This window comes from Asterias rubens, chromosome 3, assembly GCF_902459465.1.
Source record: "Asterias rubens chromosome 3, eAstRub1.3, whole genome shotgun sequence".
Classification (NCBI taxonomy): Eukaryota; Metazoa; Echinodermata; class Asteroidea; order Forcipulatida; family Asteriidae; genus Asterias; species Asterias rubens.
The window spans coordinates 6,226,510-6,245,121 of NC_047064.1; the positions used below are offsets into that span (position 1 = coordinate 6,226,510).

Sequence of the window (18,612 nt, forward strand, 5' to 3'; positions counted from 1 at the left end):
TAGCTCTTCGTGGTTTCTACTACTAGTCGCTTCTTCACCGATCATGGCATGAAGGAATTTGAATGGATTCGCCACACACTGTTTCGTGCGCTTGGTTAATTCCGTAATATGAAGAGATGCTGGAAGAATGCAAGGTGATGGATATCACATGTTGGCCGGTATGCAGTTTATTGATTTCAAAGTGCATGTACACAGGTTTCACAAAACAGGAAGCGGACTTCCGTATTCAGATTTGATGCGAGTACAATACTTGTTTTCCTTTTTTCAACGAGTACCATCCATCTGCTAATATAGATAAACATGTACAAAAGAAACGCCACAGAAAAATTAACTTATACAAGCAATATCGCAACCTTAGCAAGTGAATTGGAGTGGGTGATAATACACATTATACATGTAGCATAATTGTTGGCTTATCAGCCAGAGACAAATTTCCGTGGGCAAAAAATGTATGTGCAAGCAGCACAGCTTTTAATACACCAAAGATCAAGTCACAAAGTTTGCGTTGCAATATTCCCTGTTGATGGGCAATTTGTATAAAGACAAATGTGTGCATCAAATGAAAAATGAATTTCAAAACATTGCTTATACTGAATGGCCCGAGGGGTTGGTTATATGCAGGGGGGGGGGGGGGGGGGTCAATGACAGTTGAGTTGAGGGGACAGGAAGGACAGTGGTTTTGGAAAAGAAGGGGGGGTAAAATAACTGGGCCAACATACCTGAGCCTTTCCAAGTTTCTTGTCCAAGACATCTCTCTCTGAGCTAACCCTCTGTAGCCGGTTATTCAGCTCAATGATCTCACCCTTCAAGGAGGCCAGGGCAGCCAGATGTAACTGCAAGAAAATAAAATCAATAAATATTTACAAATAATTGTCATTAGCCAACATTCCCAGAAGAACTCCACTTGCTATCGCAAATTTATCAGTTCTAAAATATGTTATGATAGGCATTATTATCTCTTTGGCTGGACCGCCATATTTCTTGATCATGAATTTAAAGTAGCAGTGCACAAAACGCAGCTAAGCATAAAACATTTCTGGTTGCCAGAATATAAGGTTACAAGCCCAAATACCATCTCACATGTACCCTCTAATGACTGGTATCCTGCTTATTTTTGCTTAGCAGAAATCTGTGACGAAATATTTATCTGATTAAGCAGCTCTATGAAATTTGGCCATGATTAACAGAAAATCTGTCATTTGAGATTCATACCTGACAGCAACATTTCTCAAACTTCAAATTTTGGGGAATAAAATGACACTTTTTTTTCATAACCACATTACTTTCAAACTTAAATAATTTTGCCCATAAGTTTCAAAATGCGTTTTACTTTTCCAACACTGCTGCACTTCTACTGAACTAAGTTTTCATTGCCATGAATTTTACGAGTGATAACCAAACATACACCTTCCCTTTAATTTTAAAATGAATAGCAATCAACAACTTTTCTCTTAAAGCAACAGAATGCTGGGGTGGTTGTCTTCTTCTCTGCATCTCCTTGAGGGAGGGGGGGGGGGGATTTAATAAAAATGTGTTTAAAGATCTAGAATGATTGATGCGTCCCATCTTTGCATGGCTCTAATATCGAAAACACTTCAAGAAAATGAATTACACGGTGTAACACGACTCCATATCATGGATGCGTCTTAATTAAGGTGTCCTCAAGAAAATAAAGTGATCAGGCAGGCAAGTGCAAGTTGCAAAAAAAAGGGAAGGGGAAAGAAAAAAAATTCTTCTTGGCCGAATTTACAAAGAGCTAAATATTGATCTTAAGATGTTTATCAATCTTAATTGCTAGCCTAAAGTAAAAGTGTAAAATGTGGCGACACAACACAAGTCACCATGGCAATATTGACAACTCATCTTCGAAGATGAATTGTTAGTGTTTCATAAGAGATTGAACTATGGCGCAAACGTAACCTTTGGCAACTACACAATGATTTATCACATAATACATCTCTGAAAAAAGAAAAAAATGAACTGCTGAAATGCTGAGATCTCAAAATTTAATGCCTGAGTTTTTAAAAATCAGAGAGAAAATTCACAGTCCCAGGCAAGGTAAAGAGGAGAAGAACACAGAAAATCTTATTAAACCAACAACCCTAGGCTCAGATGTGTGGAAAAGCTAAGAAAACAAACAATTACAGTAAAATAACACAGTGCATTCCAGAGAGACACTGAAGTAACAATCCATACATACATGTATACAACTCAGGACCCATTATGAAGTTTTACCCTTTTAAAAGAAACCTACACAGATAGGGTCTGTCGTGTATTTTATCCCCATACTGTTAGCTTGCCAGTAGTTATATTCAACTTGGTGGCTAGTGATTTACAGTGGCCTGCATCTATCAGTACATGCCAGCCTGATACTTAATTCTTGTAATTAGGGCAAAGCAGATTTTCCTTAATTAATGAAGAGAAACTCCGTGAGGGAAAGTACAATTTCTGCTGGAACTTTTCAAAGGGGCACCAAGACAATGACTGCTTCCACTGCCTCTATGAAGTAGGCCTACACATGGTTGGATGATGCACAAAAAAAAACAAGCAGGGACCAATTTCATAGAGTTCCCTCTAATAAGCAGAAGAAATTGCTTAACAAATTTCTATTTAGCTGAGCAGGATACCAGTCACAAATTGTACACATGATATTGTAATTTGGCCGGTAACCTTACTCTGGTAAGTATAATTTCCTTGTGCTTAGCTGTTTTTTGTACTTAAAGCAGCTCTATTAAATTGGGTCCAGGTACCAAGGCAGTACACCTTAAACTCCCCACCCCCAACTTCCTTTAGCAATAGCAGATCTCATTTGCTGGTTTCAATCTCCCAATCGTGAAAGCCCCAAGCATGTAATCCCATGATGGCTTCAGGGGATTAGGAAGCTGATCTGAAGATGGGATTATCTTTTATCTTCTTTAACTGGAATGTTAGGCTGTGCTTTTACATGATGTAGTAGCCATAAGGAAACAATTAAATGCGTTTCTCGTATGCAGCAAGGTGGCAAGCTGTATTAAATTAGAATGTACTATGAGAGTATCACATGGTGTCAGTGGACCAATTTTTTAACAAATGTGACTAGACTGTTGCAACTGTAAGACTCCCTATTTTGATCATGAAGACCATGGCCCAATTTCATGTAGCTAAGCAAACAATAAATCATGCTTACCAGAATCAGGTTGGTGGCTAAGCAACCTGATACTTGACGGAGGCAACTAAGGCGATTGCCTCCGTGCCCCCTGGTCATTGCCTTGATGCCCTTGAAATACTAAAGTAGAAATTTACAAAGGGCCCTTACCAAGGACAAAATGCCTTGGTGCCCGTGCCCTTTCAAAACAAAGCATACAGGCCTGCATTTGTGACTGGTATCATCATGTTCATTCCTGCTAAGCAGAACATTTTAAAGCAATATTTTCTTCTTAAGCAGCTCTATAGAATTGGGCCTACATCAGATGTACTGCCATCATAAGACGGTATTTACACAACAGACACTGTAGAATAGCAGAGATTCTCCAGACCATGCTCTGCGGTTATCACAACGAGAAAATGATCTCGCCGTCTAGCTAGAAGGCATGACAGCAGATGGACTCATCAGAACGGAGTATTATTATTACGAGTCAGATTAAGAGAGAGGCAAACAAACTTCAGGGTAGAGATGAAGCTTAAGTACTGGTAGGCCTCTGGTGGAAACCCTGGCATGTAATTGACAAGAGATGAAAACTTCTGAAGATCTTCGGACGCGGAGAAAAACTGGTCGTTATTGAAAATAGACAGGGAACTTTATTATTTGATTTGTGAAGAGGGGGGAGAGGAGAAAAAAAGAAAAGAAAAAAAAAGGAAACAGGCATGATGATAGTCGCTTAGAAAAAAGTAGGACAATTTGATTGAGAACTAGGGCCGACCTAAATATAAATATGGTATTCTCTTCAAATAGATTTGTCTCCGAGGCCTGAGTAAAGGAAGGAATATCGTGAGTCGTTAACCATCGGTTCTTTTTTAGAGCCATCACTACTCAAAAGAGGTATTCACATGTAATGGTGTTACCGCAAACCTCTCTTAGGTCGGTCCGAATTTGCGGCAACAGCTACGGATAGATTTTCACGTCATCATGCCTTGAGGTATAGGGCGTCCTTAGCAACAGCCAGAGCCGTAGCTTTAAACGCCAATTCAGATACAAACAAATACTTCCACCATGCAAAATTTCAAATCCTATTTATAATAATATTCTAAGAAAAACTAGTTCTTTAATATAGCGCATTTCACAATCATGTCTCAATGCGCTATACATGAACAAATTGTGCCCTTGTTAATTTCATAAACTGCATGTTGAAAGGTCCACATTTGTGTTTATAAACAAGAACAACAATAGGCCCCCTAACAGTTAACAGATGTAAACTCAGCCCAAGTAACACAATGGTGTGTAATCCTTCAGGGAAGTTGGGATTGGCATCTTTCACACCATCAAACAAACAAACACCATTCAAGTGGGCTTTAGAGTACTTGGCCCAAACAAATCACTCAGCTAAAAAGTTTAACAGAATTCAAATAAATAAGCCTTTCAAAAAGACTCTGCTAGGGTCAAAACAACAGGCCAACTATTTGTTGGATTTGTGTACCATATGGTTGGTAAGCAGTTGCAGCAGCGTTATCTATTTTCCTCAAGTAAATAAGGTGCACTTAATAAGCATTAACGTTAATTACCCTAGGATAGATTTTTGTAAAGGAGCACCAAGGGGAAAATAAGTTGAATATCTAAAGTGCAGAATCGTACATTCTGCGCTGAATTGCAAATTCAAGAACTCTATTTGTTAAAGACCATGTGACATGTGACATCACATAATTACAAAAAACACGCTACAGAGCCTTAAACTTCCTGGGGTGGATTTCACAAAGAGTTAGGACTAGTCTTATCTTGAGTTAGAACCAGTTACTCGTCCTAACTTAGGACTATCCATGCAATTTGTATATCTCTTAGGACTAGTCCTAAGTTAGGACTAGTCCTAACTCTTTGTGAAATCGACCCCTGCAGCCATGATAAGTAAACAGTCCTATGGAAGAAAACATCAAATATTATATTTTATGGAGATTGTACTGTCTTGATTTTGATCCACATTTGATCCAAAGAAAGGGAGGACATCATAAATTTGTTCAGCTGTTACCTTTTTATTACTCTTGAATTTATGTGGAAAGTATGACCATGGTATAAATTTTCCCATTTGTAGTATCTAGCCTTTGAGAAAATGACCTGGAATGTACAAGGTCTCTTTTTGTAAACAAAGGTTACATGGGATAAAAGAGATTTAATATATGAATGTACCATTCCTCCATTCCTTCCCCCAAGTTTACTATTACTTTTAGTTGTTTCTTATTTTTCAAACCTTGAAAAGCTTCAAACACCACTTAAGGGTTACATGCCCAGTCAACTTAAGTGATGAAGATCCTTTATTGATAAAGTGCCTTGACCCAAAGCAGTTTAAACACATCCACAAAGCAAGTCCTTCAAACAGTTACACGGAACTACCCGCAACAATGAAGACAAAAGAGACCGGGATTTACAACAAAAATCCTACGTCAAAATAATCACATGTGAAATATTTTAAAGTCAAGGTTATCTTTTTAGAAGACAGTTATTATAAATGCATTATTGACATTGAAAGTACTTGTTGGCTTTTGTTATAGGCATTCGTCATGGGATTCACAGTAGGTGAATAACATCTGTGTTGTAATTTTCAGGAATTGTTGAAAGGGAAATTTTTTTGATGAGGAGAGGTGGGGCTTTGGTAAACAGACTATGGAATGATTTTCAGAGAAAATAAGATACAAAATCGAAATGATTTTAAAGCCATTGGACACTTTCGGTACAGAAAAAAAATTAAAAGTTCACAGATTTACAATTAATTTACAGGGTTTACAGAAGGTAATGGTCGAAGACTTCTCTTGAAATATTATTCCATGAAATGTTTTACTTTTTGAGAAAACATGAAAACAATATAAATTCTCGATATCGAGACTTATCGATTTTTTTTAAACACATGTCATGACACGGCGAATCGTGCGGAAACAAGGGTTTTCCCGTTATTTTCTCCCGACTCTGATGACTGATTGAGCCTAAATTTTCACAGGTGTGAGCCTTGGACAATGCTGTTTACAGAAAGTGTCCAATGGCTTTAACAAAATCGGAATGATTTTTACAAAAACGAAAGTAAGAACAGGGCTTGAAATATCCACTGGGCCACTGGCAAGAGTCCTTGAGTTTTTTTTATACACTTGTTCTAAAATTAGAGCCTAATTATTAAGTTGATCGTAGCATACTATCAGAACATTAAGATATTACGCTATGGTTTGGGACCTTTACAAGACCACACCGATAGATAAAAGATTTTTTTTTATTTTTTACAAACATCAGTAGATTGTTTATCACATAAAGTTTATCACAGCATACTATTACTAATGGGAACATTAAGATATTATTACACAATGATTTGTGACCTTTACAAAAAGCACACCAACTGTTAAAATATTTCAGTGTTTTCTACAAATGTCACCACTAGACTTTTGTTTATTTTCTGCTTTCCAGAGTACCACAACACTGGACGGCATACTAATCAGAACACCAATTTATTACTCTTTGATTTGTGTCATTGACAAAGACAAAACTGTTAAAAAATATGTCAGAGTTTTTTTCATCAAACATCACTAGATTTGTACAAGATTGTTTACTTACGTCACAAAATGAACATGGCTCCAGCTCCTTATTAACCATTCTGAACAGAGACAAAACTTGATCTGTCATCAACCCTTGGACCCCTCTCCTCAAGATAATAAGATCACAGACACCTCTGGGTCCCCCTGGCCTCTCAGCCAAGAAGTTGCTCCAGCCTGGCCAGAATTAGAAGTAGTACCATCCAGTAATATATCAAAGAGTAGTCTAAAACTGCGTCAAACTGACAGATGTAGGTCTTGGGTCTAGTCACCTGACCCCAAGAGAGTAAAAGTCTGTTGTTATGTTTTGTGTCCAGCTAGCTCCCTGAATAGAGACAGGAACCCAAGAGATTGTCAACTGATCATCAGTGGAGAAAATAACATATCAGACAGCTGTGTTTTCTTGCTATGGATTCTTCATCACTACTGATGAGTTTACATTCAGAGCTCCCTACATGCACATTGCTAATTATGCCATCCATGGTTAAGCCCCCCCCCCTCCCCACCACCACCACAATCCATTCCACTAAATCCCATTACAACAAACAACAAGTTAACACTCTTTAATCCCCCCATTAAAAGGAATTAACACAACAATAGCTTCCTTTTCTTATGAATAAACCAACAACATCTCCACAGTGTTGGTCACTGCCCAAAGTGTCACTGCCAATCACTGGCTGGAGGGAAAAAAATCACTCATGAAAAAAAAAAAACCAGACATCTCCTATGGGCTTTAACTTGGGTTTCTCATTTGCATAAAATCACCTTCATGCCCCATTAGCCACTTACTGGGTTCCCAATTTGCATAAGGACCACCAGTTCGCCACACAATAATAATGACAGCTCTGTTGTTGGACTTCTCTGAACTCTAAATCCTTGTTCAGAAATGTATTACAATTGCTCTTCTTTGATGGCCCTACCGTGTAGCCGGAAATCCAATAATTTCCCGAATTTTTAAAGGTAAACAACAATGGGAATAGTTTGTGATTGTGGAAATTGAGAATTCGCTATGGATGAACAGTAGTCGTACAACAAATACAAAAGAGGATTTCATTTTGAGAGTTCAACTGACCCTCTACATCATTCCAAAAAGGTATCTGAAGGTCTGGGCCCAATTTCATAGAGCCTCTTTATGTAGAAAATGTTGCTTTTTCCTGCTTAGCATAAACTAACAGGATACCAGTCAACAAAATTTCCTAGTGACATGGTCTTTTGGCTGGTGACCCAACCTTATTCTGGTAATCATCAGTTGCGCAAGCAACTCTACCAACTGAGCTATCTAGCCAATCTAGTAGATTTGTCTTTCTCCAGAAGACGATCAGAGCATGTTGATCGAAATGTCGAGTTCTTTTCAGAACCACCCCAATTTATTAGAGAGTGTTACTGCAAACCTTACTGTATATAATTTGTCTTTGTTCAACCCCAAATCATTAGAAATATACTAGGCTAGTTTTCCTTGTGGTTTATAAATTCCATATCATCTAAACTTGAATAGTTGGTGACAGATCAACATGGGGCTTCACCGAATCTCCTCCCATTGTCCCCTGAACCATGGAGGAAGAACTGATCGCAAAGGTGTATTTTTTCCTGTTGCATAAATACAAAATTAAAAAAATCCCCAGTTACATGATTTTGAAAAGCTCGGGCTATTAAAAAATATGTTGAACATCCCAATGTACACGCACTTGTCAATAAACCGCAGACTTCAACATGAGTATCCGTCAAAACTCATGTACCGTCAACATTTCAGCCAGGAGTAGCGTCGCCAACAGACTGCATAATTAGAGGAAGCGCTGAGGGACAGTTAATGAAGGTAATCTAATGATAGTTTTTTTTTTTACAACATAGCGGGTAATTACCTTTGATAAAAAAAATCCTTAAGACTGATGTCGCTTCCAATGAAACTCTCGGTTTTGAGAAAAGATTGATTGATCCTGTCAATTTAGACATGAATGTGCAGGAGGAAGGAAGAGCCATTGGGGCTTCATGTCTTGCATAAAAGTAAATGTTATTTGCAGGGGGGGTGGGGAGGATGGTACATAAAGATTGAGGCCTTGTGTACTTTCAATTCTCGACAGAGTATCACGAGGAATTATGATAATTCGAACCAATTTTCTTTCTTCCCTCTCTCTCTCTAAATTTAACTTAATATTTAACATTTACATGTTAGTTTCTTCCTTTAATAATTATTTTTTAGACATTTCTGGTAATGAAATCAAGGATGCCTCATCACACATTAACTTAATAATCACTGGAGCTCGCAAACCCGAGAAAACCTGCAAACAAGGGGACTTGCTATATGAACCAGAAACTCACATAGCAGGGAATCGAACTAGGACCACAGCAGTGAGGGGCAAGGGCTGTAGGTCTATACACTAACCACCCAGTTATTTACTGTTCCAATTTTTCTTTCACATTTGGCCCTCATTGGAAATATATCCCCCTTTAAAGGGAAGGTACATGTTTGGTAATTACTCAAAACAAATATTAACTTAAAAACTGACTTGGTAATGAGCATTTGAGAGCTGTTGGTAGTATAAAACATTGTTGGAAACGACTCCCTCTGGAGTATTATAGTTTTTGAGAAAGAGGTAATTTCTCACTAAAATAATAAAAGACTTTGAGCATCACTTGTGGTGGATACCGGCACACTATAAGTGTTCATATTATTATTATTATTATTACTATTAGAAGTCTTTTATTCCTATCTTAAAGCACACAAATTCGTCAAACAAGGGTGTTTTTTCTTTCATCATTTTCTCGCAACTTCGATGACCAATTGAGCCCAAATTTTCACAGGCCTTGTTATTTTATGATTTGATGAGATACACCAAGTGAGAACACTGGTCTTTGACAATTACCAAACGTGTACAGTGCCTTTAATATAACAATGGCTTTAAGCAGCACTGGCTTTCCAACCTCCCCCTCCCCCCATCCCCGAAACAGCATCGCCACCATTAATTTCTGCTTCCATGCTTTTGTCTGATTCCAAATTAGGTGAAAACCACACACACTCGATTTCAATTTCCTCAGAGACGGAGAAGGACAAATAATGTAATATAGGTCAGGCACGAGTAATTATTGCGCTTAATCTAATCCTCATAAAATTTTGGCCACGTATGTAATTTGTTAGCCCTCAAGGCACCTTCAATTAGCCCAGGTGTGACTGATCAGCCAGTTTATAACAGCTGGTGTTAATTGCACCCATGCACATGCATCCAATTGCTGCCATGATTGTAATACAGACTGATACGAATTGGACATTAGGAGTCTTGGTGCAAGACTTTAACAAACACATACATCCAATGTGGCCATGATTGTACTTACAGACTATGGTTAATTCGAGTTGGGCGTGAGGGAGTCTTGGTGCAAGACATTGTTGTTTCATAATTAAGTCAGGAACGCTCCGACTGCTCTATGATTATACTGATATGAATTTGACACAAGGAGTCTTGGTGCAAGACATTGTTGTTTCATGATTTTATAGTCAGGAATGATCATATGAGCGTTCTCACTGCATCGTCCGACCATAGGGCAAGACAGGACAAACCAGACTGACTTAACCAACCAATAACGAGGCCATCACAAAAAAACCTGAATTAGGGACTAAATGTGATGTACTTGAATAAACCTCGAAGTACAGAGTTTGTATTTGAATCCCTATATCAATCAATGCATGTTTTAATGCAATTTTTGTACTTTGCCCAGGTCCTGCTTTCACTCCTGAGCCTGTCACAGAAATGTTTGATACGTTTAAACTGAAAACCCTCTCAATTGTTTTTCAGAGTGTGAGTGACCATGGAGTGACGGAGTGAGTTTTCCGAAAGGAAATCCTTTCTGCTGGAATGCATCAGTATACACGTAACACGTAAGTGATACCTTTGTCGCTCACTATCAAATTAGCTCCCTTCATATCAGATTTTTTAATCAAATCTTCCCAAAACAACATCAAATTAATTAATCTCTGGATGCTGGCAGACCGAAATTTATTGGCAATTTGCAGCTGACTTACTTGACCTCGTGGGGTGAGCCTTCAGTGGAGTGTTTTTTCGATTCAAGGATGTATGCCTAACTTCTGCAAAATCCAAACCCTCCAAGATCCATTGTGTGTTTGCTTGAATTTAATGGATTCGGCACTGTACTGCCTTAACTTTTGAGATTGGAGTTGCTTTAGAGTGGAGTTTTTTTCTGGATGTATGACAGCACCTGGTCCGAGTGCCTTGAGAGTTGGGGTGAACCAAATTTCCTATAGGCTAATGTTAACCGGAGTATTCACCAAAATCTCACATCATGGTACCTTGCAAACCCATCGTCAAAACAGTTGGACTCCGATTAGATTGGCATCCGTGATCCATACAATCATAAAGAATGAATGTCTTCAAACTCTGTATAGACAAGGCTCCATCAAAATAAGGGAAAAAATAGATGATAGAAGTAATAGATGCTCAAGTTTAAAAATAAAAGATATAATCATAAGCAAATGACAACAAATGTCATGTTGAGATGGCACTGGAGCATGTTTTTGGAGGGCTCACAGTTTTCTGTGTTACCAGTACATGTACATGTGGCACAAAATTAGTGCCAAACCTATCATCAACCCATCCACCTGAAAACATCTTCAAGCAAGCAGACCAACCAAATGAAACAATTAAACTGCACCGGTTTCCTATGGTGGCACAACAGTGTTTGCTCTTGCGGTGTCTCTGCGTCCACCAAATATCATATTGCACACTTATGCATATTGCATAGTTGATCTATTTTTATACAAAACCATAGCAGATATAATATTGGGTGGTCAGACAATAAACTGGTAAAAATAAAAAACAATGTTGACAGTAATTTACTACAACTTCAGAAAGGCGCGTTAACAAAACCCACCACTGTGTCTAGCCACTGGTCTGGTACCAGTCTCCCGCTGTCTGGTCAGTCTCTTTCACTTGACTTGGCACATGTTCTGACATCTCAACTTCTCAAGTCAATCCAGACCACATGCGCAGCGTTCCAGTTCTTCCACAGAGGTCAATGGTATATAATGAGGTCCTTGGTTTTCAGTGTCTCATGGGACAAGTTGATTAAAATAATATTTATGTCTGAAATTAGGTAGCCTTTATATAGTTCATTTTACTGCCTATCCACCTAGACTCAATTATCAGTAAACCGGTATATTTTTAAAAATTGGGCCGTCTATGTTTTTGATCTGCCTGTACAGTACAGTACTTGCCTAAAGCCAACAGCCTTTTTTCACACGAGAGAATTATTAGCAATTTTACAAAATGCAACTCCTTTGAAACGACAATATTTTTTTGCTGAATTCTTCTCAAACGTTGCTAAATTTTGTTGGAGGTCCGGACCTCTGACCAAAAATTCCACTAGTAGAAATTTTGACCACGGAAGTGACCTGGTGCAGTATAAGCAAAGAGCTCCATGATAAGTAGTACCATGGTAGTACCATGATTGATAACAAGGCACAGGTGTAGGTGCCTAACAGACAAAAACCTTTGTTTACAAAAAAGGTTACCTTGCAAATGACAGGGCTTTGCAGGCAGGCAAGATACTACAATATGGGAAACAAGTTTTAAGGTGTGCCTTTTTTGCAGTATAAAGAAGTTTATAAAAATTAGTCACAGTATAAGATTTATTGTTTTCTTCCATTGCACTGCATAAAAATTGTGCCTGCAGCAGGAATTCAAGGCTCTATGGCTCATTTGTAAACATGGGATATCACAGGTTACATGGCGCCTATAGAAAGTAGAACAAGAGCATTGTTAAAATCAAACTTGAGGACAACAGAGGAACCATTTACAAGCCACATACCCACCAGTCCCCACCATAAAAGACAAAGCTAAAGGCATGCGTCTCTATGACTGCCTTTTAAAAACTTCAGGCTAGTATCTCAGTCTGCAACTTGAGTAAAAGTTGAGTTTACATACATGTGCGCATAAACCGCAGGGAAATGTAAAAAGAAACCAGGATACAACATTGGAGTTAACATTGGAGTATGGAGACCAATTGACCTATTGTAACTACGTTGACTCACAGCGGTATTATGGAATGTTACAGTAGCCTGTAACTAATGGAGCTGTGCTCCGTCTGATCTCCTTAAACTTATGAAGCCATACAGGAAAATCTAGAACAAAATAAGAAGTGTCTGGTTTTGCTCTACTTTAGGTACACTCTGCCTTTAAACTATTTTGCTCATAATTTCTCAATCTCAACCCCTCCCTATCCCGACATGTTAGAGCCAGGGATGTATTCTTGGTTGATTGCCAGTAATTAGTCTCCAAGCCAATCAGTAAGTTGTCAGTATCAAGATGTTCCATGGATTGACCATGAACCATCAAGAATGTGGGCAGTCAAGAAATACTGTCTTGAGATGGAGTCTACATATGTCTGCTGTGGGGTAGAGGGCAGTGAGGGGGAGACGGAGAGAGTCTGAGGCATTGCTGATTAAATAAACTGAATAGAGATGTAGAGATTTATACTTTGGTTTAGAGATGGTATAATATTGGCAAGGTGGACATCCCGACAAACACAGTAGGCTTTGTACCCTCTTGAAGGGACTAAGGAGAAAATGTCTCAGTGCCCTTGCCCTTCAAATACAAAGCATACAGGCCTGGAAATACTGTCTTGAGTCTACGTCCGTATGATGTGGGGTAGAGGGCAGAGAGAGAGTGTCCACAAGTCTAGAGGCATGCCTAATCAAATATACTAAATAGATATGAGGAGATTTATCATGCATATGATCGTCGGCATTCAGTATGCTACATACTGTGGTTTAAAACAAAAAGTATAACATTGGAAGCAATGTAAGTGATCCCCTCCGTGCCCCCTCGTCATTGCCTTGGTGCCCTTGAACTGCACTAGAAATTTACAACTTCCTCATAGGATTCCCTTTACCAAGAAGATGCCTTTGGTAGCCTTGCAGTTTTAAAAATATACAAGCCCGTAACCCGATAGCTCCATGGTCATATCACTGAATTACCACTAGAGATGAAGTGCACAAACTTTATCATCATCATCATCATCCTCTGCATACCACACATATTACCACTGCATGAGTAATATTTAGCTCGCTGCCCAGGGGCCATTTTAATGAGGTTGGCAACAACCCGAAAGGTGACTTCACTGAGTTTCTGGCTGTCATTTACAGCTACTAAGAACATCCCTGAACATATACTTGATATTTTGTTTGACTTCACTTCCCTCCTTGTGTCTGTATTCATTTACTGCATTGAACAAAGTCCACACTGTCATACCATGGAGGACAAATTGCAATAAACTCTCTTTAAAAAAATGATTTAGTTGTTTCTCAAAAACCATCATTTGCTGCTCAGTAATTGACAATCAGTTTGCACATCACTCAAAGGGATGCCTGAAAAGTGAACACCAAGGACGGCACAAGAAAGTGGTCCTTCAGGTCAGGAAACGTGAGCATACATAACAAGATGTCAGGCAGAGCGAAGAGTAAAATATGCATGTATGTACAAGATGGTTTCCTGCATGAGAACTTTACCAGAGACAAAATAATACTAGGCAAAAACAAAAACAAAAACAAACCCATAACCATCAGCATTCCACTGCCTTGTCAGATACTCCAGCATCACTCGTGCGCTAATTTTAACCAAGGTCCAGTTCATTCTGGATAGGAACTTCAGAATAACATTCCCTTTTCATTCCTTGGAAAATTTTGCTTAGCAAAAACTATGCAGCCATAGCTTTCATTTGACCAGGATGACTTCAAGATGGGGGTGCTGCAAAAATTGCAATGTAAAGTGTGTGATGATTTGAGGAACTGTGCAGGGGTGACTGATGAATATATTTACTACACAAATGTACAACGCATACAAGAAGATCAAGACTAATTTTGAGCAGCTACTTATGCTTGAATCCAAATAAAAGCTCATTGATTTTGTTTACATTATGCTGATTTATAGGCAAAATTATCACGAAAGAAAGAATGTGAAAGTCACATGTGAAAAGAATACAGTGTCTCTGACTTGCTGGGGGAAAAAAAAAGAGAAAAAAGGAAGACTTTCAAGTTATTTTCACAAGAATGTTTCACCCATCCATGTTAAGCGCAGTGACAGCAGCCTTTACAAACAGACACCAACCCTTTGGAATCTGATAAATGATTCACGCATGAATCATTTCTCAGACTCACTGGTTCTGGGGTGAAAAATTATCCAGACCAAATTGGTTTATACTATCAACAGCTGCAGTGCTTCTCACCAGCTAAGTTTTTATGGTCATTATTACGCATAAACTGTTTGGAGTATTTGCCAATCTATTAGTTACCCTACTTTTCGCACCAACTTCTTTTTGAACACTGTATGCAATATCAATTTAAAATGCAGCTCTGATGAATCTGAAGGAGTTCTTTGTCTGCCATTCATGAGTTTTCTTCCTGAAAAATGGGAGCAATTATACGACCATCATGACTTATACAATGTAGGTTTCAGTGATGCAATTGCCTCCTTTCTCATGATTAGCCGAGGCACACAGCAACTTTTTAAACAGAAAATGGTGATGAGATTGGAAAGGAAAGAAATCACTGGACTGTACTGACACATAAAAAATGCAAGGCGGTGATGAGGGGAACTCTGGGTTTCCACAAAGAGTTATTTTGGGGTTCTTTGAAGATGCAAGTCTCTTTTTGAGGAGCAGACTACCTCGATCTATAGATAGAAACATTCAACTGTACTTTAAATCCAACATTTATTTCTAGTCTCCATGAATGAACCCAAAGTGCCTTGGAGTGGGGCCTCCAGAGGCCTGTTCCAGAGCAAGGTTTCAGCAGGATTCAGTAAAAGCTCCATGGTAAAAGGGTGTCAAAATTTGCTGCAAGTTTAAAACTGCGTGTCTAAATTGTTCACTTGCAATACATTCACATGTAAATGACGAATAAAACAGGGTGTCCAAATTCATAACATGGTGTCCAAAAGACCCCCCCCCCCTCCGAGAGTCAGACACACCCCTCTGGCTAACACTATGTTCCAGAAGCCTGAATAAAAGCACAGATTTTAGAAAGAACGCTGGTTAAAGGAACACGTTGCCTTGGATCAGACAAGTTGGTCTATAAAAAGCATTTGTAACCGTTTTTATAAAATGCATATGGTTGGAAAGATGTTTTAAAAGTAGAATACAATGATCCACACAAATATGCCTCAAAATTGCGAGGTTTTCCTTTTACTGTGCGAACTAACACGGTCGGCCATTTATGGGAGTCAAAATTTTGACTCCCATAAATGGCTGATCGTAGTAGTCGACGAGGTAAAAGGAAAACCGTGCAATTTCGAGGCATATTTGTGTGGATCATTGTATTCTACTTTTACAACATCTTTCTACCCATATGCATTTTATAACAAACGGTTACACACGCTTTTCAAAGACCAACTCGACCGAACCAAGGCACTGTGTTCCTTTAACGTTCCATTCAGGAGTAACTTAGAACTAGCGCATGTAGCTTTCTCTATGATTAGAGTAACTTGGCACTTAACACTAACAGGTTCAAAAGCCTTCTTTAGGTTGAAAGTATACCTATAAGTTCCTTTTTCAGACAGATATTTTCAAGTGCTGTCTCACACCAAAAAAAATTCACCCCAAAAATTAAAAGCGTCTAATTTCCCTTCTCAAGAGTGGATTGACCCTATTTTGAGAAGAGTGCGATTTACACAGACACACTTCAAACCACACAGACAACAGTCCTTGATGAGTTCCATCAGAAATTTGAGAAGCTCCAGTTTCAAACTACCTCCCATCTCTTTACAGTTCTTTCCCCCTGCAGCCATAATTGGCAAAAGTCAGAGCTGATGTTTAGGCATGAAATGCCCAATAAAAGAATGTGACAAACATGAGCTGACAGATGACTTATTAGACACCAGGGCCAGTAAGTGAAGAATGTGAGAAAGCTTGGGGATAGTGAGAAATCGAGAGAGGGATTGGATGTGTCATGAAACATGATGAATATTCAGACTCTCGAGCGTATCTACTGTCACATCGTCAAACAATAAATCATCCCAAGGGCAGTATTTGTATTGTAAGTACATGTACATTTTCTGAAGAAAAGATGCTAGAAAAGGTTATGCATAACGAGACCATTCAGACTGCCGGTAACCGTGACAATGTAGACTCAGTGAGCGATTTCCCTTGTATAGCAGAGAAAAATGCTACACACAATGTATCAGTTGCTACTCAAAAATCACAATTTGCTACTCAATATTATTATTAGCATTCACTGTTCACAAAATCGGTTCAGTCAAAATATTTTGCTGTGCAAAATTGCTGGATGAAATCGTTCCCAAAGATCTTTAAAAAAAATTATTTTGACTCGTTCACCCATCCCAAATTAAAATTTTTAAATATTGACAAAATATTAAATGTATGCCTCAAATAAAACATATATTTTTTATCAATGTGTTCTCACAACTCATAGGTTTTAATGGCTTCTCTTGGCTTGCAACATGGAACTTTGTAGTTGAATCAGAAAATCCCAAATGAGGGAAAACCCACGCAACCAGGTAGGACAAAAAAACTCAATCCGCATACGAGGCTCCCGTTTGAGGTGGGATTCGAACCGGGGTCCACAGAGGTGAAAAGTCAAGGAAAGAAACAACTCACAGAACCTGATCCCTAGTTTATTTTCCCAATCAGTCTTGCATTGGTTAAATTGATTTGAAGGGGGGTGGGGTGGGGGGGGGGAACAGAGGGACGATTGAGATGACAATTTTCCCAAAAAAGTTTCATGTCTCAGTATCCTTCCCACTTTGGTTCAACTATAAAGCAAAGAGTGCGTTTTGCTGGCCATTCCTGGTGTAGCAAAGGGGAACTCGCTGGAGATACTTCGGTGACAACCCGCCCATGGCAGGACAAACACCAGGTTGCCCAAAAAAGACCTATATTGACTGATTGATGGAGGAGTACCCAATGCAGTAAGGTTCACAGATCTACTAACGACAGAGAAAGATGGAAGAAACATGTCAAAGACAGCCGAGCACGCCCGGTCTGATGTAAAGCAAGGATCTTGCTCTACGGTTCAACAAACTCAAACGAGATGAACACACACTGATAACATTTCTAAACCTCTCTTCTCAAATTGTGTCCACCCCTAAAATGTGTGATCCAAGGCCTTACACAAATCTCCCAGGGCAGGAGGAACGATAAGAACTGAGAAGTAATTACCTGCAATGTTTTCTTGTCCTTGCAGGTAAGGTGAAGAGAGACTTGAACATTTAATTCAGGGACAAAGCAAGATTTATGAGACAACCAGAAGAGATTGGTCAGCAATAAATATTTTGTTTGTTAGGCTGGCCCCTTGCAAGTGGTGACAGCTCACCTGAAGATCATGTGGTATTATTTTGATTAGCAAATACCTTGTTTGGTTGGGGGCTTTAGCAAGAATCTTGAAAAACTTGTCAACAAATTGTGTCTGTAGTAAGCTAATAAAAAGGCCACAATGCGCTAACATTTAATAGTTTTTAAATTCTAAAAGATGTACAGGAACATGTACAACCGCAGCTACCCTCCTTGCAAAATACCTTGGATGAATTGTGTATAAATCTGAATGAGACTGCATTACTAATGAATGGTAGCTCCTTCCCCTAATTATGTCTTTGTCTCCCAGTTTTCCAAATCTAACCAGCGGCCAAGTTCTTGCGAGAAAAAGATGGTCTCCTGATTTTCCCAATCTACTCTGCGGCAACTAATCAGAGTTGGATACATCAGAACAATTCTACACAAGAAAGAAGATACTATCCAAATGGTGTTGCCGCAAACCAAACATAAAATATTGATACGCCACAATGAATAACGCCTTCAAATCACAAATACAAATAAAAAGATTTAACTAGAATGGGATTAAACATCTGGAGCAAATTACCTGCTTTTCCCCCATCTTACAAGTTACACCTCTCCACA

General features: G+C 38.8%; 1 protein-coding gene across 2 annotated transcripts in view; it reads right to left on the reverse strand.

The window, feature by feature from the left end:
* LOC117287847 (colorectal mutant cancer protein-like) overlaps positions 1-18,612 on the reverse strand; it is a 54,299-nt gene that overhangs the window by 26,842 nt on the left and 8,845 nt on the right. The window contains exons 1-2 of one of the 2 annotated variants that reach the window (XM_033768399.1): positions 6,722-6,896; positions 720-833 (exon numbers count right to left, since the gene is read on the reverse strand). In XM_033768399.1, coding sequence (XP_033624290.1) covers positions 720-833; positions 6,722-6,790 — 183 coding nt within the window. In that variant the 5' untranslated portion in view covers positions 6,791-6,896. Of the gene's footprint in view, positions 1-719; positions 834-6,721; positions 6,897-18,612 lie in introns of those variants that run through there. The other variant, XM_033768400.1, reaches the window with a different exon arrangement.